The following is a 22502-nucleotide window of genomic DNA, read 5'->3' as shown; positions in this document are numbered from 1 at the left end:
TGCTGTGTCTCAATCTCCTGGTATTGCTGTTTTGGTCCTATGTGTAGGTATAGCTGTGAGGAGGTGGACTTTAATCTAAGGGTGAACAGCAGTGGGCTGCTGCTGTGTCGCTTTAACTACTTTAGCCTAATGAAGAAACACATTCCAGTTGGGGGAAACCATGACTTCGTGGTCAAACCTAAACTCATGGTGGGTGTATGCCTATTTGTCAGTTGGTTTCTAGTGAATGTATTAGTATAAGACACCATCTAACACTAAAATGCTTTCTTCTCTTCCCAGGAAATAGAAAACCCCGCCACAATCAGCCCGTCGCAGTATGTTTGCGCCCCAGACAGCGAGCAGACCCTGCTGGACGCCCCGGCCCAGTTCTTGCTTGAAAAGTTCCTGCAAAGCTGTAGCCACAGACTGTTTCCGAAGGCTGTTCAGAACAGGAACAACCCAGTTCTGGCCATCGACAGCTACCTCAACATCAGCCCGGAGGTGAGAGCTCCCAGGAGGTTGCAGTTGAAAGCAGGAGAGAAGACTATTAGCATCATTCCTTCAACTTAAACCTAGAAAAAGACCTAAGGGACAAATTATTGTGAAAACCTTTGTAAATACCGTGCTACTGTTTCAGGGGAATCTTAAAGTATTAACTATAGTCCCTTTCCGACCGGAGGGATTTTTGCAGTTCCTAGAACATAACGTTCCTAGAACCCTTTTTTTCTCGTGTTCCGACTGGACTAGCTCCTACTTCAAGGCAAAGTCTTTTCCCTTTTCCGCATAGGAACCCTTAGTGACCTAGCAATGTCTGAAACACAAACAGTACATATTCTTCACTGTCTGTTGCAATTTGCCTACGTATGCTAACTCATAAGACAAACATCATGCATTCAACCAGCTAATTGTTAATACTAGTTAAACTTACCCGTTGTTTCGTTTGCCTGTTGTGCTCTGCTCTTCTATCTTCTTCCATCATATTAATTAGGATCATATTACGCTGGAGCCTTCGTCGTCTGTGTTTCTCTGTTAAGTACTCCAGCCTAGTCTTTAAACGCCGCCGTTCAAACTCCGTTATCCTGGCAAGGCATGAACATACCGATGGCCTCCTCCATGCTGGTTTGTTGTTGTATGTGGCGCTAAAGTCAAGTGATGAGTCAGACAAGTTCCAATGGCCACTTGGCCAGTGCGAATGCAAATGCCAAAACTGGTTTTGGGGGAGAGTAGTTAGTAGAACTGTTTAGAAGTGGACTGTTCCTACCTGTAACTACTTGGTCGGAAAGAGGCTTATGACAAAATAACAAAAACCTGCTGACTAAGTTTATTTCAATTATTTTTTATAAGCCTACAGTTTGTAGAATTTTCCAGAGAAACATGTTGCACAATTTCACCATCTGTTTTGCTTAGAACATTCTGACCTGCATACACGTGCAAACACTGAATGCTAACAGTGCATATTTGTACTGTACATTTGTGCATATGAGGTGACACACTATGCACAACTTCAATTATTTGCATGCCTAGACACATTTCTTGTGTTTTCTCCTGTAATGGAAATAAATTATGATGCCCAAAATGCAACCTATACATTAGCTTGTCCCCAATAGCTCCCCAGAGGATTTATCAAGGTTTCATAAGGATTATTTCATTAATTGTGACCTGAAAGATATGCGCTTCCTGTTTCCTTTAGTTTGCTTGAGTGGAATTAATGAGGTGTATCTTGTCATATCGTTTGTCACAGATTTCTGTGTGCTACATCAACTCTCGTCCACACTCCACCAACCTGAACCATCAGGGCCTGCTGTTCAGTGGCCTCCTGCTTTACCTTTGTGACTCTTTCGTCGTATCTGGACTCCTCAAGAAATTCCGCTTCCTCAAAGGTGACACATCAATGTAGTCCTAGTTATTGCTACTGCTTCTGTTGTTGTCTCTGTTGTTATATCATCTACTTCAAGTTATCTTATACCAGATTGATTCACGGGGTATGTGACACTGTTGTCTGGGGCATGTCAATATATATATTCCTGTGTCTTTCTGTGCATGTTAACACATTCCTGTTATACCAATGAGTGAATGCATATGACCAGATAGATCATTCAATTAGTCATTAGTCTGGGTATATTTAGAAAGTAGCGCAGCCTCTAAGGGATACTAGCGGGGCCTTTCAGATTTTGTTTTTTTACCCTGATTGTTTCCACAGGCGCCACTCTGTGCGTGATCTGCCAGGACCGAAGTTCCCTGCGTCAGACCGTCATCAGATTGGAGCTGGAGGACGAGTGGCAGTTCCGCCTGCGGGACGAGTTTCAGACGGCCAACTGCAGCGAGGACCGGCCCCTCTACTTTCTGACTGGCCGCCATGTTTGAACCTGAAACATCCTGAATCGACTGCTCTGCTGCAGAAACACAATCAGAAATGAGGATAGATTTAATTCCAAACCAACCATCCATCCATCCATCTTCGTCCGCTTATCCGGTAACGGGTCGCGGGGGTAGCAGCTCCAGCAGGGGACCCCAAACTTCCCTTTCCCGAGCCACATTAACCAACTCCGACTGGGGGATCCCGAGGCGTTCCCAGGCCAGGTTGGAGATATAATCCCTCCACCTAGTCCTGGGTCTTCCCCGACCAACCAGCGATTACAATTCTTGCCATTCCAGTGGAAGGTCAGAGGGGATATGCTGGAGCACAAGATCCAAAGTGCCCCATGAGTGGACACAAAACCACCTGATATGGCTTTCCTTTAATCTGTACTGCCACAGTGCACTACGCCTGGGTCAGTGCTTGTTTTAATGCTTGCTTGTAGCTGGGCTTCTCTCCGCTTGAACTTGTGTTCTACTGAAAAAGAATTTACTGTGGAAAAAAAGCACAGCACAGCTGAAACTTTATTTGTTTTGATGTTCGCCGAAATAGACGCTCTCAGATCAATGATGTAACCATTTGAAGATTGTATGTGTCCATACATATATACTTTGACTATAGTGTGTCCCATTCTGGACATACATGTTTATCTCAGGGTTTTAAAGGTTGCTTGAAGGGACAAAGCTATTCTCCAAGTTCACCATGTATTTTTGGCATTAACTTATGTTGGCACCAAAGGCATCCTCAGCTGCCCTTTGCCTTTTCCTTTCGCTTTTCTTGTCCCTCCTTACCTGCTATGCCTCTCAAACTCCACAAAGCTCATTGACAAGAAAGCTCACTACATTGAAGAAATATTAACATAGAGTTTGGCCTGTATTGGGTTTCCATCATTGATTGACTCTCTCTATATGTGAATCTGAATATATTTATGTGGCATCAGTAATCCTTCTGACGAGGAGCTGTATGAGTGTGGTTTTAGTCTCTAAATGACTGACCCATTTATTTATCCAAAGACGTTATTCACAACTAAAGACAAGTACAAGTTGTCCTTTCAAGAATGTAGTATGATAATGTTCTATTATGGCTGAAATATACATTCTGTAACTATGAAGCAGGTCTGTTGTCCAGAACACACTTATGTGACTTGCCACAGGGTTTTATTGTACAACTCACCTGTTAATGTTTAATGCCAATCAGACGGAGCAACATAAATTACATATGTTTAGTATTTAGGCATGTACTGACTTGAATACTGGGTATTTTAAGCATAATCACATTACGTCAGTAAATGCTGTATAATAAGCAAGCCTCTTCACTGCCAAATATCCTGCTGCGGACTGTGCCTGGGCTTTCACCTCCTGTTTCAATGTTCTGAGGCTGACGTTGATGGTCTTGGCTACCATCCACACACTAAACTCACAATCTGCCATCTCTTGCCCCCAAACCAAAGGATAATCAAAGAAAGGGTAACACGCTGTCAAAAGCAGATGACCAGATTATTCCCTATACTTGAAAGTAGAATGTTTTTATATGTTTCTGCACAGGGTTGTCCAAAGAATATGCCTTAAATGTCGTTTCATACAGTTACTGATCAAGTCACAATTTTTTTTTCGGACCAATGAGAATGAAGAAACCATTAACTGTGAGGCGAAGAAATGTTGTTTTTCTGAGTGAAGCTAAATGAAATAATTGGATTTCGGACTACTGTACTGTTTAAAGCGTTGTTTACATTATTAATATATTATATCATCCCCTTAACCACTGAGGGTTACTGATGTTTTTTTTAGTCTTGTGTAACTTTTGCCAGTATATTTTGGTCATGATGTCTTATTGCATTTTATTTTATGTTGCAAAGGCTAGAAAAAAAATCTACCTAGATGTGTCCTTAACCACATGTCTGTATCCCTACCTGTTCTTGTGTTGGATTTTTATTGAAAATGAAAATCAGGTCCATGAGGGATTCTTATTTATTTGACAAGCATTTTGGACTGATAATCATATAGAAGTGTAATATTTGATTGCAAGCTTGCCTAAACCAAGGGAGTGTGTCCTCTCCTCTTCAAAACCATCCATAAAGGCTTTGCACGAGACCTAAATGAATGATTATTAGATCTACTGAACATCATTAGGGGTAGGAAATATGAACTAGCAGTATACAAGTTAAGACAGATAAGAAATGTTTCCCACTATTGAATTAACCCCAAATGAGTCCATATATAAGACTGGGGATCAAAACTTTAACTTAAACTCCAATGGTCCACAGAATGTGTCTTTCCTTTTAAAAATTGAACACTTAATATGCAACTTGCTCTCACAATCTTCACTGAAATGTGTTTGATAACCATGTGCAGCCCAGTGGTAGCCTTGTGTCTGGGTGATCTACCTCATTTTTGTGCTTGTGGGCTGTGAACATAATGACATTTGAGCCATGTTATTGTTGTTAAAAGATTATTAATGTATTAAAATGACTTCTAAAATCATTTGCGTTTTTTTATGGCATATCCCATAATGTCTTTTATGGTTGCATTGACATAGTTCTAAAAAAAGCTTTAGTTAACCGGAAAACATGAATATGGTATTCCCCTGATGACATCATCAGGGTTATTTTTTACTTTGTAAATCTCTCTCCAGAGCCATATAAGCCATTATACAACAGGCTGAATAATACTCCTCGTGATAAGTAAACTGAAAATAATGTGTAAAATTGTTGGAGTGCCCTTTTAAGCTCTGATTTCCATTTGTTTGGATGATTTCCGTGTTATATTGGTGTGCTTCCCATGTACCTGCTGAGTATTCCAAAGTGTGCTGCAAGTGCATGAATACAAATCAGTGTTGTTGAAGTGCATGTGAAGTCCTGTCTTTAGCCTGTGATTAATAATCATCCCACACTTCTCTGCATCCATTCAATCCCACAATATATTATATTCTGTTCAAGAGCAGAAATGGCTTCTTAATGGCTTCACTGTACGGGCACAGGGGCATTGTTGGTCCAGGGACAGTACTATTTCAGCTCCTGTGAAGTAATATTAGAGCACATTCTCCATCAACCTACAACCCCTGTGTGACATAACACAGGGCTATTTTCAGCCAGCTGCAGTCAGTGTAGGATAAGGAAGAGAGGGCAAGAAAGAGTTGCTGGCATGCAGATTCTTGCACCTCATAATTGCTGTCTTAAGAAAAGCCAAAAGATGTTGTGCACAAAGCCCAAGAAATGTTTGATGTCCCAAAGTGATTCATAAGAGGCAAACTGGAAAATGCCCATGCTTAAAAAGAAGGTAAAAGGTAATTGATTGTTTTTGACTACAACCATACAATATGTAAAGATTAGCTTTCTTCACCTTCTCTTGATTATGTTAAGTTTGATTTGTTCTTTTAGCTGATATTTAAACACATCCGTTGAAGGAAAAGGAGAAAATGTCTGATAATTTTCAATTATTGAGTCCTCAGGCAATGCAGTAATTATTATTTAACTACTTTCAAACACTGACATGAGTTAAAATATCACTGTACCATACTATTGTGAATTGTCCTTTTATTCCATCGTAATAATTAAGAACATTGCTTGTTTATTGTTATATCACTACCTAATTATGCAGTGTACATTCTCACATGAGCAGAGATATCAACAACATTGATAATAGATATTCCTGCCACATAGTATACATTTTTTATAGATGGTAACCAACAGTAAATCACTCATCCCTCTTGGCAGTCTACTCTAATTACTCTCAGGCTTCCATGAACCATCTAGCTAAAACCAAAGCTCATCTGTCTGTGGGCTTATTGGGTGGTTGGGGTGAAGGTAAGTGGAGTGCCGGGGGATTACAGTTTGCCTTTGGTGGATCACATCCACTACTGCAGCTATGCATATCCTATCAGCAGCTAAGCCTGTGAGTGTAGAGTGAGTCAATTCCAGGAAGCAAAACCCTATACTGTGATGCAAGAAGGAGAGGGAGTGTGACCCTGCAGTGACAGGCTGGTCATGCAATAAGCCAGCTCATGTGGTAGACTGTCAAATGCCTTGACTTCAGGGGACGAGTCTGTGACCGGGGGTGAAGTCCTGCGTGCACGTTACACCTCAGGTGACTGATGAGCTTCTGACAGAGCAGTCTGGATATTATCAGTATTTAGCCACAGTATATAAAGCCCCATTGTTATAAGCAGACAGAGAAAGACAGAAATGTACTTTTCTTTCTTTCTTTCTCTCTCTCTGTCTTTAAAAGGCAATTGCATTCAATTATTCTAACTTGCAGTACAGTCAGTTGAGCAGTCCAATATTCTTTGTTGAGAAAATGCATTACAAGCAAAAATCACTTGAGACAGCAGACAAATGGACCTATAGACTGTTTAATAATTTATTAAATACAGCATATTACACTCATGGTGAACATGTGCATATACTGGTAATTATACTATAGACAGAATTTTTTTTTTTCTTCTTTTTATGTATTATGTGTACAAATTAAATGCAGCATCCTATGAAAAAATACATGTCCTTTATGCTACAGAAGTGATGTTAAGGTTCAGGACATGCTAACACTGATGAGACATGCTACTCAATGGACATCAAAATTCCACAGGAACAGAAAAGTCAAACTCCCTCATGCGGTGCATTACTGAGCGTCTGGCCGCCAGTCAGATCTGATTGTTTCATCGATGCCAACTCATACACGGTAGCCAGCCCTTTGATCATTGTTGGCGAAACGAAACCAATAAATGACTGACAACCAGGTTCCATTAACGATACTATGCATCTTGTAAAGGAACATCCACCACTTTAAACAGCCAATATGTACACTCTCCGTCTTCTTATGTGCCTAACGTCATTCACATCACTGTATCTAGTCCCCTCAGACTTACTTACAGAACTAACCACCAACATTTTCACAAAGAAAGCCTCATGGAATTCTTATACTGCTCTGTTCGCCTTTGGGATATACTTTCATGTATCAAATGAAATTAAGTGCCTTGCATTAAGGAATTAGAGGCATGGTAATATCAACTAAAATAGTGCAATTTCACATTCCTTGTCATTAATGAATTATTCCCCATATTATACATTTGTAGAATTATTTGGTGTGCATAAAGGTAGAATGTGTGAAAATAAAAGTGCATGCAGAAGGTTAAAGAAAGGAAAAGATTGACATTTGCGGCAATACGCTCATTGGCTTTCTTGCTAAGAGGAAGATGAGGATGTTGATAGTACTCTCATGTCTGTACATTATGAGGCAGCCGGTTAGTTTAACTAAGCTTAGCATAAAGACGGGTAGCAGTGGGAAACAGCTAGCTTGGCTCTGTCTAAAGGTAAAAAGAAATCTGCCTGCCAGTGCTCGTAGGTGGATTTTGTATAGAGCCAAGCTAGCTGTTGCTCTATTCCCCTGTTTTATTAACATCTTTTTATCTATGTTTTAAAAAGGAGCCATGCTCGTAATTTCGTACATGCTTTACATTTCTGTGTTTTGCTGAATGACAATAAAAGGAATCTTGAATCCTGAATCTTGCTCCCTGCTTACAGTCTTTATGCTAAGCTAAGCTAATTAGCTGCTAGCTGTAGCTTTGTATTTAAGGAACTGGCATGAAGGTGGTGTCAATCTTCTCATTTAACTTTGCAAGAAAGCAAATATTCTTATTTCCCAAAATATCAAAATATCAAACTATTACTTTAAAGAAAAGAAACAACTGTATTTCAACTGGTAAATAACATCTACCTTTAAACAAGGAAAATACAGATTAAATGAGAATGATTAACAAAACAAATTTACACAGGAATAAATAAATAAAATCCCTGAGGGCTAAAATCCTACTGATGTAAGTATTAAAGGTTCATGAACAAAGATGATTGGATTTTCATGTACAGTACTTGTGTTACCTTTAAAAGAAAATGATTACACAAGGTAATCTCAGAATTTGTTAGCTAGCTATTGCAATAGAACGAGATGGATACAGATTTAGCTTTTCAACAGGGACATGAACAGCTATTCTTGTTTTTTTTTTTTAAATAACCATACCACTAAGAGTGCGATTACATACAATGCCTTGTTAACTGTATGGAATAAATAAATGAATGTTGAATGCAACACAAAGGCTGCATTCAATAAGATGTGCCCTTCAAATGAGAAATCACTTTTTTTGTTTTGCTTGTGGCAGAAGGAAGAATGGGTCAAAAGGATGAAGGGCAAAGATAAAAATAAGTCAATGGAAGAAAGGAAATAGGTAGAATAGGATTAGGATTAGGTAGAGAGCGAAGGAATAAAGGATGAATAGAAAGCAGAAAGGAGGGATGAACATCAAGGGTGAAAGAGGGAAAAGGGTCAAAGGAAGGAACGAAGGAAGGAAACAGAAAGAAAAACAAGGGACAATAGAATAAAAATGGACTGAATAATAACGTGGATGGAATACAGCAATGAAAGAAGTATGGCAAAGATGAATGAAAAGATTAAAGGAAAGAAGGAAAGAGGAAGAAAGGGATTCGAGAAAGGAAGTATAACTAGAAAAACACTTTGTTAAGTTCTCTTATCGGGAGAGGTCTTGGAGTACGCTGCCTTGTTCAATGACCGCCTTAGCAAACTGCTTGAAGACTCGGTCCATGTAAGTGCTCCTTCGAGGCCACAGGCCCTCAAGGAAACCAATATGGCCGCCGTGACAGGTTATGAGCAGCGCCAGGTTGGGATTCTGCTTCACTGCCTCCACTGGAATGGCTGCAAAGAAACAAGGAATTCAGGTAATTTTTTCGTCTCCGTTGATTAGATTCTCATTCTCCATGCCACCATATTAGTAATGCCAGTAAAGTCAGATTGTACAGAAAATCTGGGACTCACCATGAGACGGGGAAAAGACATCATCAGCAGCATTGAGACACAGCATTGGCACCTGCACAGATTTCAGCCTGTGGACAGGACTGGCATCATGGTAGTAGTCATCATTGGTAGGATAACCAAACATTATGGAGGTGAACCGCTCATCAAACTCTCGAAGGGTCTTTGCCTGTAGGGACCAAGTCAATTGGTAAAATGTTGGCTACTTCATTTAAATAGATTAGCATTTATGACTAATTGTCACTAAAAAAGAATCCTGACCTTCATGACATGATCGATGTCGTAACACTTTTCGAGCACTGGTCTGTGTCTACAGGGGAGATTAAAAATAAAACTGTCACCGTCACTACTGTTAGATAAAATGATTTGCAGCTGGAAATGTCCCTCAAAAATGCTGACAAGGTTGTAACAGTATAATGAAACAATCAATCTCCACTTTTAAAAGTAGTACTACAAGAGTATTACTGTGCATTTATATCATGCCCATGCCAATACACACATTGAAATATATTGTAGGTATTATAACATAATAATATAATTAACATAAATTTTTAATATGCTTTGATCATAAATTAGCAAATAAAAATACAGCAGCAGTAAAGTGTTTTGCCTGGAACTGTAAAAAGCAAACATTTGGTTAACGCATAAAAAAGCTGCTACTTTATCTCTATGTGACAGTAATGAGCTGTACTTAAAACCCAGCCCCTAGCACTAGCAGTGAGTTAGCAGCTGCAATAATCCCGCTTTGGCCCCAGCAGACCTGTGCACAGAGGCTTGTAGGCAGCTGGTGAGGTAAGAGTTGAAGATGAAACGGTCCAGGGGTTTTTCCAGTGAAGCAGTGCACTTAAATACATCCCAGCCTGCTGAGAAGACTACAACACCTTTCAGACAGGTTTCCCGGCCCTTGCGCCCCAAGTAGTTGGCCAGCATCATCCTGAATATGGAGAGAGGGTGAGAGGAAGGGACAAATGGGGAAAAAACTGGGATTGGACCATGTTCGATTTCTGACCAATCCATCACTTCATAGGATTAGTGCTGTGCAGTAAAAAAAAACCACTGGGACCATAATAAAGCAATGACTATAGCCCGACCGATACTGGATTTTTGAGTCCGATACCAATATTGTAAATTATAATAACAAAAAATTGTTTAACAATTTCACTTCTATAAACCCATAAGAAGTGTAAGAGTTGAATATTTAAAGCAAAACACAAACTGTCTGCTGCACAAAGAGAAAGTTAGACTTACTACCAGGATATCTTATGCCTCTTCTTTTGCTCTACTGGTAACATTTGGCACAAACCAGTCACAGACTAACTGAATTAGTAAATGAGAGTGGGCTCTGTGTAGTTCACTAATGATGGATTATATTATGTCTGATGATTTCTGGGTATTGCAGTTCATTTTATTTAGTTGCAAGTTTCCACCAAGTCACCAACCAAATTGTCTTGTACAGCTTTAGGTCACATTTTCAGATTTGATATCAGTGCCGCCAGTACTGAAATTTCCAGTCAGCTGGTAGTGAGTGGCTTCATTACCCGCCCATTGATACTCCAGCAGCCATGATTGGAGCAGCTTCATTAGTCTTCTGGATGTGCTCAATAACAGTCTCCAGATCCTCTGTGTTGGCTGCACAGTAGGTCCTGGGGGTCTGGGTGAGACAATAGAGTCAGCCTTTACTGTTTCTCTTTCTCTATCTAAGATAACTGTTAGTTATAGTTGCAAATACTGATTTTGCACTAATTTGCAGCAGTATGATTATGCTGCAGTAAAAAACAATCTTTTGCAGATACCACATAATATACAGTACAGTAGGCATGTGTGGGAAGCAGACATAACACATACAGTAAAGACAGACATGTACACATGGAGCTTACAGATTAATATGTAGCAGACACAATCTCTCTGGGCGACATCAGGACCTTTGCTATTTACAGGGAGAGATAGCAGCAAAGGAAGTGGACCTATAGAGTCCCTCACTGTTAGGCTGCTGCAGCTCATGGTTAGGGCTGGGTACCGAATTCAATACTTTTAAGGCACTGACTGAATTGACTCTAAAGTATCGAGTATCAATAAATGCCTCGTCATTCAAAACCCAAATTCAATTCCCAAGGAGTAAATCTCATCAGTGTCAATGAGCCAATAAGCATGCAGCATGCAGCATGCAGCATGTGATTGGCTGTCTAACTTTACAGGTCGTAGAGGCAGGCAGGAAAAACTCTACGTTACGCAAAGGGAGTGGGCTCACGTAGTAGGAGGTGAAAAATAAATTTAAAAAATATTTTTGTTTTATAAAATTGGTATCGAAAAAAGTATCATTTTGGAACCGGCATCGAGATCACGTGTTGGTATCAGTACCGGTATTGAATATTTTATATAATATTTATTCCATTTTTTAGGGAAGATCACTTATTGTTATGTGCTGGTGCTGTACAGTAATGCAAAATGCTCTGTTAAGTTAATCAATATGATATATAAGGCAAATCAAACTAAAGCTGAAATGATTAGTTATATAATTGATTGATGTTTTTCTCTGTCTTCTGCAATAGTAAACTGAATATTTTTGGGTTTTGGGCTGTTGTTCGGACAAAACAAAATACATTTAAAGATAACAGTAATGGACAATTTTTTGTCAGATGTTTTCTAGACCAAGCAATTAGTCTGTAGTGTATGCAACAATGGACAACATCAGGCAGGGACTGAACACTTTTAACGATTCCCTGATTTTACTTTCCACAGAAAAGGTCATTTAAAAGGATTACTGTGTCAATGTTAACTACCACTGAACACTGCCTTGTGCAGATTGGCTCCCCAGCAGCTACACCCGTGGCCTATTGGATAAGGCACTGGCCTCTTACGCCAGGGATTGTGGGTTTAAATCCCATCAGGAGTGTCCATCCTCTGATATGTCAGCAGTTTTACAAAGAAACTAAATATCTTTGGACTGTGGGCGTTGGACTGTTGGTTGGACAAATCAAGACATTTGAAGACTTCACCTTGGGATAACGAAAATAAATGTTAGTTGCAAGACCTAAACAGATAACACAATTCCCTATAGCACCTTTAAAATGCAAACAGTAATTAGATATGCTGTGTTTTTCTCCAAGTTGTTGTGTTTTGCACTGTCATAGGTGTGAGGCATCTGCTGCAGAAGTGAGTCCACACTCACTGTAAATGAGTAAAGGTGTGAACAGCAGATTTATTTTTAACTATATAACCTACCGTGTGTATATATATAAATATATATATATATTTTTTTTTTTTTTTTTTGCAGGCCAAGAAAGGGTGAAATCTTTCTTTAATGTTGCAAAGCTATGACTTTTCTTGAAAAATACTATGTTATAGGGTATGATACAATTGAACACTGGACACTGTTCTATGATTTTTGGGTATAGGGTAAAATCCTTTTCAACTTGAAAAAGATGGCAGACAGAGCAGGTTATTTAACATTACAAAAAAAACAGCTGGAACTCGAAGGAGCCTATTTAACAAGTCAAATTTCTCCGGATGCTGTTGACTCTTAAAGCTCTACAAGGCTCTTCATTAAGATTCAAGCAGAAACACAGGCAAAATAAATTCCTGTTTGGCTACTCTCTTACGGTTCCTCATATAGGCCTGCACAAGTTGTGGACTCTGCAGTGAAACAGCTAAACTTACTAATTGAATTCTAACATAAAGATATTTAAAAGAAAAAATATATTACCAATAGTTGGGGGAAATATTTGCACTGCAAAGCCATTCCACAGGAAAGTTGTAATAGGCTTTTATGAGTCCTAGAATTTGGGCACTAGTACTCAGAACAGTTGAGGCAGGGGGCATCTTTTACACAGTGGGTCATTGTAAACTAAAGCGCTGACCTATTTAAACAATGGACGATATTCACACAAACTGGACACAAAGAAAACAATCACAGGAGCATACAAATGCTACATCATTTGTATAGAATATAGCACAATCCCACAGTGAAATAAGGGAGAAAGTGTACACCTTATCATCACCACTTGGTACAGTCCTAGGTTACAGAGTTCAAACTTTTTTATTTTATTTTTTTAAATCTGAGGACAGCTGAGCCAACTAAATTCTGGATGTGACCTAGAAAACATGTTTAAATCAAACTGACACTAGCAACTTTGCTTTAGTGTCACTTTTACCCTTTATTTGCAGCTGAGACAGAATATGACAAATACAACAGCAGGTGACAGATTAGCCACTGATTCTAATTTACACCCACTAAGAGGAACATTAGATTGATTGTGGGCAATCCCTGCCTGCAATGAAACACTATTATATGTGCTATGAATGAGATCTCTGTATGGTAGTGATAGTATGATTAGATCAGGGTGATACGACCATAAAGAATGTGCCTCTGTTCCAAAGATGTACAGACAGAGAGGGGGAGACATAAAACACAGTGGGCATGCTATGAGCTATCAGAGCTCGGGCCCCATTTTGTTGGCTAAATATACCCGGGTATATGAGGACAGATTAAGCCAGGTGTCAGAACAGCATGCGCACGACAAGGTCATATTTCTGTGAATCGGCATTAAAATACAGTATATGCCTGCAACTTAATCCCTGCTGTGCAACAACATTGTCTGTGCAGCATCCACTTAGGGCTCCCTGTGGGCTCTGTGACACGTGTGGAATCATGCTCTGTGCTGGCTGAAGCAATAAAAAGGACAACTCTACTGGGAAGCTGTCATACCGACAAATGGGAAAACCAACTGTCCTTAACAGTCCTTTTTATCCAGTATACATGTCTGTCTTTCTGAATATTGACAAGGCAAATGAAGAAATTAAATAACAAAGAATGATAGGTTGAAAACTAAGAGACACGTTAGATTCTTACCAGCAGCGTTTCACCGGAAACCCCTCTATTGTTGAATACCACACATCTGAAATACACAAACATATACTCTTATAAATTATGATAGGCTCCCTAATTATTCCTTTTATAACTTAATCTATTGATTGTAGCTGAAACAAGTTTGAATAGAGCTGAAACGATTAGTCGATCAATCGATTGGTCAATCAACAGAAAATTAATCAGCAACTATTTTCTGGTACCAGCTAATTAAATGTGAGTATTTTCTGCTTTACGTTGTTATGTAAGTTTATATGTAAACTGAATATCTTTAGGTTTTCAACTCATGGTCAGACAAAAAAAGTCATTTAAAATATTGTCACCTTGGGGCTTTGGGAAATTGTGTTGGACATTTTCATTCATTTTATAGACAAAAAGATTAATCAGTTTATCAAGAAAATAATTGGCAGGTTAATTAATGATGACAATATTTGTTAATTGCGGCCCTAAATTCAAGGGATTGGTCAATTGATTGATCAAAATCCTGTGTACCTAGGAAGAAAAACAAAAGCTCTAGTAAGCTTATGCTTGTATTTTCTGTTGTCACTATAAGTTACCCTCTTCCATGTTCAAAGGAACACGGTGGCCCAAATTCCTTTAAACAAATGTTCCTTACTTTAAAAAAAACTGAACTGGGAATATGATGAGATGTGCAGAGAGGCACAGCTGTGTGAAGAGCAGTCTGTCTGTACTATAGAGCAAAGGCATCAGCATCCCTCCTCTCATCTATTATCTGGAGTCAGACCTGCTCTTTCGTCGGTGTAACTGGGGTGTGTGTGTGTGTGTGTGTGTGTGTGTGTGTGTGTGTGTGTGTGTGTGTGTGTGTGTGTGTGTGTGTACACACTGCAGCATAGACTCAGAAGCTGGTCTGGGCTAAGCTGCAAAGCTTGTACTGGGATAAGCTGTAATTCATTAAGCTACACAGACAGGGGTGAGGGGTGGAAGATGCTGAGTTTGCCATGCATTCCCAAACCTGAGTGAAAGAATGAGTGAATACAGAGAAAGGGCCTATTGAAGAGTGAGAAAAAGGGGAAAACCTGCCTCCCTCTGCAACTCTTCGAGTTTGTGCTACGTTTGGCTATTTACAAAAGCAGCTCTTGACAAAGAGCTTAGCTGTCCGCTTTATTGGTGCACTTCACCTGAAATAACCCCAAGCCCCTGGCACTTGTGCACACATTATATAAAAGTAACAAAATCATCACAAAAGTGGGAGTCAGGTTTTACCTTTTAATCAATATTGGTATGACTGCTGAAGTATTCTGTTTTTGACTGGACAAAATATCTGTATGAAAATATGCATGAGGCAATAGAGAGAGTAGGTTGTGTGATTTAGTGCTCAGCGCTGGACCTCAGCCAGGGTGTCCAGCCAAGACCACCCACCTATAGCCCAGATCCCGGCTCTGTTGGACCATGTGCAGGATGTAGGACTCTCGGCTGGTGCCGGTCAGACCGGGGAGAAGGAGGACTGTGGGCCTGGTGGCAGGGTCAGGATGAGAGAGGCTGTCATCGTTGTCAAACCAATCCAAAGAGATCTGTCCTCCATCTGCTGCCTTAATAAGCTCACTGCAGAGACAAGTGGGAGACGCAACTCAGCAACTCAGATCTTTCTGAATATTATTTTCCATCTGTAACTCTATGTATCTATTAATTTGTCGCATTAAAACACATGCAAACACTCAAGTACACACACAGGACAACATTGACAAGATCTGCTCACTGAATGGTCATTCAAATTGTTAAAATTCTCTGGTTCCATTCTCTGCACAATTAATAATTGTTGTTTAGTTCCTGGTGAAGTGACTATTTCATTGTGTCCATCACAAGCACTCCCCAACACTCACTTACAGCTGCCTCATTCCCCTTGTGATTATCTTGTCAGTATGCTTTGCAACACGCAGCAAGGTTAAGATAAGGAGGAGGGCATTGCACCACTGGGTTCTTTTAGTCAATCAATTTAAAGCTATACAACCCCAAAGTGGCAGATGAGGTCATTAATGCCCAGTGCTAGTGCATGTGAAATCCTGCAAGCACACAGCAGCTAGTAAGCCAGCTTGGTCGGCCGGAGGGAAAGACATCAGCATGAAATTACAGAACCGCCATTAAATATGCAACTAAAGCTAGACTTTAAAGTCAATGAGGGGAGCCAATCCAGAGTGACCAGTGTACAAAGTGGGAGGGGACCTGGTACTAATCCTCCGCTAGGACAATGAGATGAGCGAAATTTCACCCTGACAGCCAATGACAAATAGGACAGTTTTCACTGTGTCTGTCCTTGGGTCAGGCTTCGGTAACTTCATAATGAAGGGGACGCCCTGTTGTCCCCGGAGGAAATGTGATAACAACCTTAGTGAAGGGCTGACAAACAACTTATGATCATTTGCATTTGCAATTTCATTGCATATTATATGTGCAATGTATACTGTTTACACACACATAAACCTAGCCAAAAAGCATGGCCATGGAAATTAGGGAATGTCTAAATACATGACACAAATTACACGAGAATGTAATATGAATAAATAAGTAATATCAGAATCAGCTTTAATGGCCAAGTAAGTGTGAACACATACAAGGAATTTGACTCCGGCTTTTTGTTGCTCTCAAAGTACATACACAGAATTAGACATACAGCTGATATAATACATAGTAATAATGAAAAATAAGTCTCTCTTAATTAATTCTAATCTCCTTTTTGTGCGCAGGGGGCAAGGAATGCAATTAATCTTCAACAGACTGTACATTATCAAGGAGCAGGCAGGACGGCCCAAGCCAGCATCGTGGCACAAAAGATCTCTGTCTCTACTCTGAGCCTTTGAGTCTTGGCTAAGAACAAGATGGGGATTTGTTTCCAGTTGTGAAACTGGTAAGAACGAATTAAAAAAAATACGCAATGGCAGTTTCTCAGTGACCAAGCTAGTTCTTAATAAAGTTTTTCAATGTAGGCATGGGGAATTCTGCAACGGCATTTATTTAGGCTACTCTTGAATGCCAGAACAAGTAAATTGTCATTATAAATGCACATCTACTATGTCAAAAGGGAACTTTCTAGCTTGCATGTGACTGAAGCTGATTTTTTGGTAATTTCAAATAAACATTTTAACTATTAACCAGGTCAAAGTGTGTCTGCTTGCAAGGAGAAATATATTCCCATTATGAGGAAATTAAAAAAAAACTTGTGTGATGGATAATTAGTATGTCAGTCACAGTGAGGACTTACTTTTTGTAGACGACCCCAGGTTTGGCTGTGACAAAGGGTCTTAGTAGAGTCTGGATGCGACTCTCCCAGCACCAAAAGGTGGGGTAGTAGGTCTCTGACACTACCGGACATTGCTCCCTCAGAAAGTGGTAGAATTTCTTACCCCCTGAGATGAGCTGGGGCTTCTGCAAAAGACAGGTGAATGTGTGGCACAGGTTAGAGTAAAAAAAAAAAATGACTTCTATGTTTTTGCCTCAGGGATAAATTAATGTGATGTTATTTAACATGACAGCAGATCCATCACTGTAATAAAATATGGTCTAAGTTCTAAGTTCTAAGTTCAAGTTTTATTGTCATATGCACAGTAAGGAAACATGATTCCCTGTACAATTAAATTCTTCCTTTGCTGTCCACAGAATGCTGAACAATGTCAAATCTACAATATGTACTACAGATATACAAAATAAAACAATTTTAAAAGGCAGCATGTGTAAAATAAAGCAATAATAATAATTAGGGCTGCAACTAACGATTATTTTCATAGTCGATTAATATGTTGATTATTTTTCTCGATTATTCGATTAGTTGTTTGGTCTATAAAATGTCAGAAAATGGTGAAAAATTTGGATCAGTGTTTCCCAAAAGCCCAAGATGACGTCCTCAAATGTCTTGTTTTGTCCACAACTCAAAAATATTCAGTTTACTGTCACAGAGGAGAAAAGAAACTAGAAATGATTTACATTTAAGAAGCTGGAATCAAATAAGTTTTACTTTTGTCTTAAAAAACTCACACCGACTAATCGATTATCAAAATAGTTGGTGATTAATTTAAGAGTTGACAACTAATCGATTAATCAATTAATCTTTGCAGCTCTAATAATAATAATAATAATAATAATAATAGTAAACAGTGCAAATGTAAATAATGCAAGTCAAGTGCTAAGCTTACGTCATTATTGTCTTAAATGATTGTCTTAAATTGCATAACTTGTTGCATTATTGTCTCTAACATCAAATCTTGTGATGCAGATCTGCTGCAAAACATTAAAACAGACTGCTAAATAACACTTCAAACTGAGATTTCAGTTGTAATACATGACTCAAATTTCAGCATCCACTAAAAGTTGTTACTGAAACCCATCTGCACGAACCTGCATTTGAGGTCTCTATTACACAAGAGCATACTGATAATAAACGTTAGGTGTGCATTGCCTGCATAACAACGGGATGTCATGGTGGTTTGTAAATTTAACAAGAAGTCTAGCCACCTCTTTTGTTTTAAGTCATTCCACTGGAGAAAATATTAGGCCGACTGGCAATGTACCGTTAAATCCAGTTAATTTAAAATTCAAACAGAATAATGTTTAGTATTTAAATTAGACTACATTTTTGTTCTATTCATATTTTAAACTCATACATGATAAACTTGTTCAAATTGTGATTTATTATTGTATAAAGTCAACACTCGGAGTGTCTGGCCGCCCGTAATCAACTTACAATGCGTTACAAAACCAACCAAAAAAAACAACCTTCAACCGGCATTTCTAGCTAACATAACGTTACAGTAACGTTAGCCTAGCTTAGTCAATGCCGACATAACTGTATTGTCTTGCTGCGGATTAATTTGTTGTAGCGCTGCACATGGATGTAGATTATATAATTCCCGGTAAATATGATAATTAAAACGTGTGTTCTATATGCCTGAGAGCAATCCCACATGTGCAGACAGATGTAACGTTATTCGAAACCTCCATCGGCAAATGTACCGGTCGAGTATCATCGTCTCGCCTGGCAAGTGATGATGCTCCGCCATGAAAAGCACACACCTCGGTTTTAATTAAACATACACGGCTCATGCAAAGAATAGTGCCTTTAAAGCAGCCGGTATAAACCACAAGTAAACGTTACTTACCTTCGCTACTGAGAGCAAATAGTAGCAGGTGTACGCTGCGCTAAAGCCCAGTACCAGAGACAGTCCTACTCCCGATCCGAACAGCCCGACTTTGACCTGATTTTCCAGATAATGTGACAGGTCGCACAGGTCCCTCGTCAAAATGTTGAAATTGAAGTCCAGCGAGATCATTGCAAGGTCCCTGTTTTCCCCCGTACTGCAAGGACAGCGGCCAGCTCGGGTGGAGTCAGCTGTGTCTGCCTGCGAGACCACAGTGAAGGAGACAGTCAAGGGGACTTGATGTAGAGGAGATTTAGCTTATATATATCAGCGAGCGGGGGCGCTCTTTGACCAGCTTTCAAAAGAGCCGCTCACAGTCAGTCAGTCAGTTAGTCAGTCAGTCAATCGCCCCCTGCAGCCAGCAGAGGTGATGTGCACCATGCGGGGCTGCAGTTTCAGTATGAGCCTGGAAGTCTTCCCTTAAGTGTGATATAACTCAGCCAAAAGACAATCAAATAGATTTGCAAAGACAGCATGAGCTATGCATAATGAGCATCATTAAACCCCTTTAGTTTCTGAAAAATGATCACGGATTTGTCCCAGGGGGCTATACCACAAGAGGCCCAAGGGGACTCAAGTTCACCATGTGGCAATTAGTTTGTGGTAATTGAATTAACTGAGAATGTGTGTGTTAATACTGTATGCATCACAAAGCACATTTTAAATTGAAATTATAGATGCCTTAAGGCAACACCTGTATTATCTTGGAGCCCCATTTTGTAGAGAAGGGCCCGAGTTAAAATCTATGATTAAGGCCTTTTTAGTTCATATTGAGCTTATATTGTGCATTGTACCTGGTACATTTCTGCTTAATACTTACACAATACACAGAGTGAAAAAAAACGAGGTCAATAGGGGCCCACATGACATTTTCACTACTGGGCCCTATATTGGACTATTACAATCCAGGCCCACCGGAGGTTTGTGTAGTTTGATTTCAAAAGTAGTCTACCATAAACTTGTTTTGGTATTATCAGATTAAACTATGTGCAGTATTGGTGAGTCTGTTAAGTGAACAGTTAAATTAATATCTGGATTGTGAGGAAAAGATTAATAAAATGTTGTGCACATTTTAGATTGATACAAGTGGCCTTGTCTTCCTCATCTTCTGGACTTTGGAGGGACTGGCTATAAGGAACATGCGTCAAAGCATTGTAACATCCCTAGAGTATTCATTAATGGACTTAAACAGTCTTCATTGAGTAATGCTTCTGTATCCTATCTGTATATTTGTATGGTGTTTTGATGTGGCACTGGAAAAATTACAATCACCTTAGCTAGTCGTTGATTATGATCAATAATCAACCAACATGCATTTGGCATGAGTGAATGCATGAGTAAAATCATTCTTATGCATAAGCTGGTATGTATTTATTAATTAGTTAATCAATGTTGATTTATACTGCATGGCCTTACGCCTAGACAAAATATTCAATTGCAATGTAAATATTATAAAAAAAGAAGCAATGTCTGTCTGTATCTACATCATTAAATGTCTTAAAATACTAAGATTATGTTTTTTTTTTATCCATCACAGAGCTGGGAATGGGCTTGCACATTGCAGATGCAGACGCGCTCCTTCGCCCCGACCGCGGACTCGTGCTTGTTTTCCAAGCCTCGCATCTTCGGGCTTTGTCGTTTACCTCCGTAGCTAGTTGTTGCTCGTCTGAGGTCTGAACGATGATTGACAATAATGGCGACGCGTTTATTCTGAGTTGACTCCAGGGAACCATCTCTGGTTGACGAAGGGAACATATTGGATGGCTTTCAGCACCACAAACAACAACAATAAGGATAAGCAACCAAGGACTACATTTACCTCAACGAAAAGGACTTGCTAGCCAGGAGAGGTTTATCTTGCTAGCATTGCGATAGCTAGCAACTCGGCTCGCTAGCTTGCTAAGTTGAAGAGGTGGCGTTCTTGCGTGTGGAGTGGATGAGAGAGACAGACAGACAGCCTGGTTACTGGGTACTCATATCTGGCTAAGATAGCAATGTGGCTACCTAATAGGCTTTTGGGGTAATTCGTTCCTCAATCTAAAAGGCAACACCGAGGAGGTACTGGCTTGCATTTAACGTTAGCCTGTGGGAATAGTTTTTGTAAGAGGATCCAACAGCCTTCCTAGGTAGCTAACTTAGCTACTTAGCTAGCAGACTAGCTTTGTGGATTGTTTCCGTCTCTTTCCTGTTAGACATTGCTCGCACTTGCAATTGAAAACTGACCACCAGCGCATCGATTTCTGGCTAGCAAGGTCTGCTAGCTTGCGAACTTTTAAGAATTATTGTGGTATTGTGCGTCCTTTTCGTAAATGACTACCGGCAGGAATAACCGAGCGATGATGGAAGGAGTTGGAGCGAGAGTGGTCCGCGGACCTGACTGGAAGTGGGGAAAGCAGGATGGTGGAGAGGGACATGTTGGCACCGTGAGGAGTTTTGAAAGTCCAGAGGAGGTGGTTGTTGTCTGGGATAATGGGACGGCTGCGAACTACCGTTGTTCTGGAGCTTACGACGTGAGGATACTAGACAGTGCTCCAACAGGTAACGCTAACTTTACATTAGTTACATTTTCTTTGCCAGTACTTTCAGACTCATTTAAGACAAGTGTCTTTCAGTGCAACAGAGTTATGTTCAACATACAAGATACTGGTCCTTTTTGGCCTTAATTTTGGGCTTTGGTGGGTGCAGGAATGAGTGATTCAACAACCAGACATCGTTTATTAATTGTTGCTGTAATTGAAAGATTAGATAACTGTAGAAAGGCATTCAAAATACTTAGGTTGTTGAAGAAACTGTGTATAAAATTCCCGGAAGCAGCAAATTAGTTGTAGCTAGTTTAATCTGTGTGTTGAAGGCAGATAACGTCTGCTTGACTACCCTGATTTGTATAAAAAAACAAGATGAGTATTTTATTAAATACATCCTGTCAGTTTACATCATGGATATATAAGAGAACGTTTACATCCTGAACAGATGTATGTCACAGACAGCACTGTCAAATTACACATTGAGAGATTTTTTTTTTTCATTATAAAAAGTATATCAGTAGGATGTACTCTGTTTGTATAAGTATATACATAAATACTTAAGGACCATTTTGCCATTGTTTAACTTTCTCTGTACTTGTCATAGTATTGCATGTCAAAACAGTTACACTTTTCAGCATATAGCATGTGTATGTTGACTGGCTTCATTCAGTTCCTTATATCTTTACCTGATGATACAGTCATGGGATGATGAGCAATTGAGATTTTCGTAGTTCTTTTCATGAGTCTTAAGTATCAACCCCATCTTAAAAAGAGAGATGGCCCTTAACGCCATTAGATAGATAGATTTTTTGTTAT

At 39.6% G+C, this 22502-nt stretch overlaps 3 protein-coding genes across 15 annotated transcripts in view; 2 read left to right on the top strand and 1 right to left on the bottom strand.

The window, feature by feature from the left end:
- The window catches only part of greb1l (GREB1 like retinoic acid receptor coactivator), a 45781-nt gene extending 40966 nt beyond the window's left edge, over positions 1 to 4815 (top strand). For 6 of the 9 annotated variants that reach the window (XM_036005243.1, XM_036005242.1, XM_036005241.1 and 3 more), the window contains exons 31-34: positions 48 to 189; positions 280 to 480; positions 1721 to 1859; positions 2180 to 2343. In XM_036005243.1, the coding sequence (XP_035861136.1) occupies positions 48 to 189; positions 280 to 480; positions 1721 to 1859; positions 2180 to 2343 (646 nt within the window). Of the gene's footprint in view, positions 1 to 47; positions 481 to 1720; positions 1860 to 2179; positions 2423 to 2601 lie in introns of those variants that run through there. The other 3 variants (XR_004898316.1, XM_036005237.1, XM_036005244.1) reach the window with 3 other exon arrangements.
- A 1851-nt stretch (positions 4816 to 6666) lies between these two features.
- On the bottom strand, positions 6667 to 19438 carry abhd3 (abhydrolase domain containing 3, phospholipase). The gene is made up of 9 exons (XM_031294516.2): positions 19123 to 19438; positions 17232 to 17395; positions 15395 to 15577; positions 14000 to 14045; positions 10689 to 10801; positions 9911 to 10084; positions 9412 to 9460; positions 9154 to 9319; positions 6667 to 9033 (listed from the first exon to the last, which is right to left on the bottom strand). The coding sequence occupies exons 1-9, from the start codon at positions 19291 to 19293 to the stop codon at positions 8849 to 8851; spliced, it is 1251 nt and encodes a 416-aa protein (XP_031150376.1). The 5' UTR covers positions 19294 to 19438; the 3' UTR covers positions 6667 to 8848.
- A 1345-nt stretch (positions 19439 to 20783) lies between these two features.
- mib1 (mindbomb E3 ubiquitin protein ligase 1) overlaps positions 20784 to 22502 on the top strand; it is a 63291-nt gene continuing 61572 nt past the window's right edge. For all 5 annotated transcript variants that reach the window (XM_036004727.1, XM_031294467.2, XM_031294466.2 and 2 more), the window contains exon 1: positions 20784 to 21699. In XM_036004727.1, coding sequence (XP_035860620.1) covers positions 21471 to 21699 — 229 coding nt within the window. In that variant the 5' untranslated portion in view covers positions 20784 to 21470. The remainder of the gene's footprint in view (positions 21700 to 22502) is intronic.

This window comes from Sander lucioperca, chromosome 9, assembly GCF_008315115.2.
Source record: "Sander lucioperca isolate FBNREF2018 chromosome 9, SLUC_FBN_1.2, whole genome shotgun sequence".
Taxonomy (NCBI): domain Eukaryota; kingdom Metazoa; phylum Chordata; class Actinopteri; order Perciformes; family Percidae; genus Sander; species Sander lucioperca.
The sequence above is the reverse complement of the archived record's forward strand: the minus strand, read 5'-3'. Positions and strand labels throughout refer to the sequence as shown.

Excerpts from the sequence above, each read along its gene's own strand:
- abhd3 (XM_031294516.2), bottom strand. The coding sequence starts at position 19,293 with ATGATCTCGCTGGACTTCAATTTCAACATTTTGACGAGGGACCTGTGC. Across the intron at positions 17,396-19,122 it reads ATTTGCTCTCAGTAGCGAAG|AAGCCCCAGCTCATCTCAGG; the intron begins GTAAGTAACGTT and ends TGTCTTTTGCAG. Across the intron at positions 9,320-9,411 it reads ACATCGATCATGTCATGAAG|GCAAAGACCCTTCGAGAGTT; the intron begins GTCAGGATTCTT and ends TGGTCCCTACAG.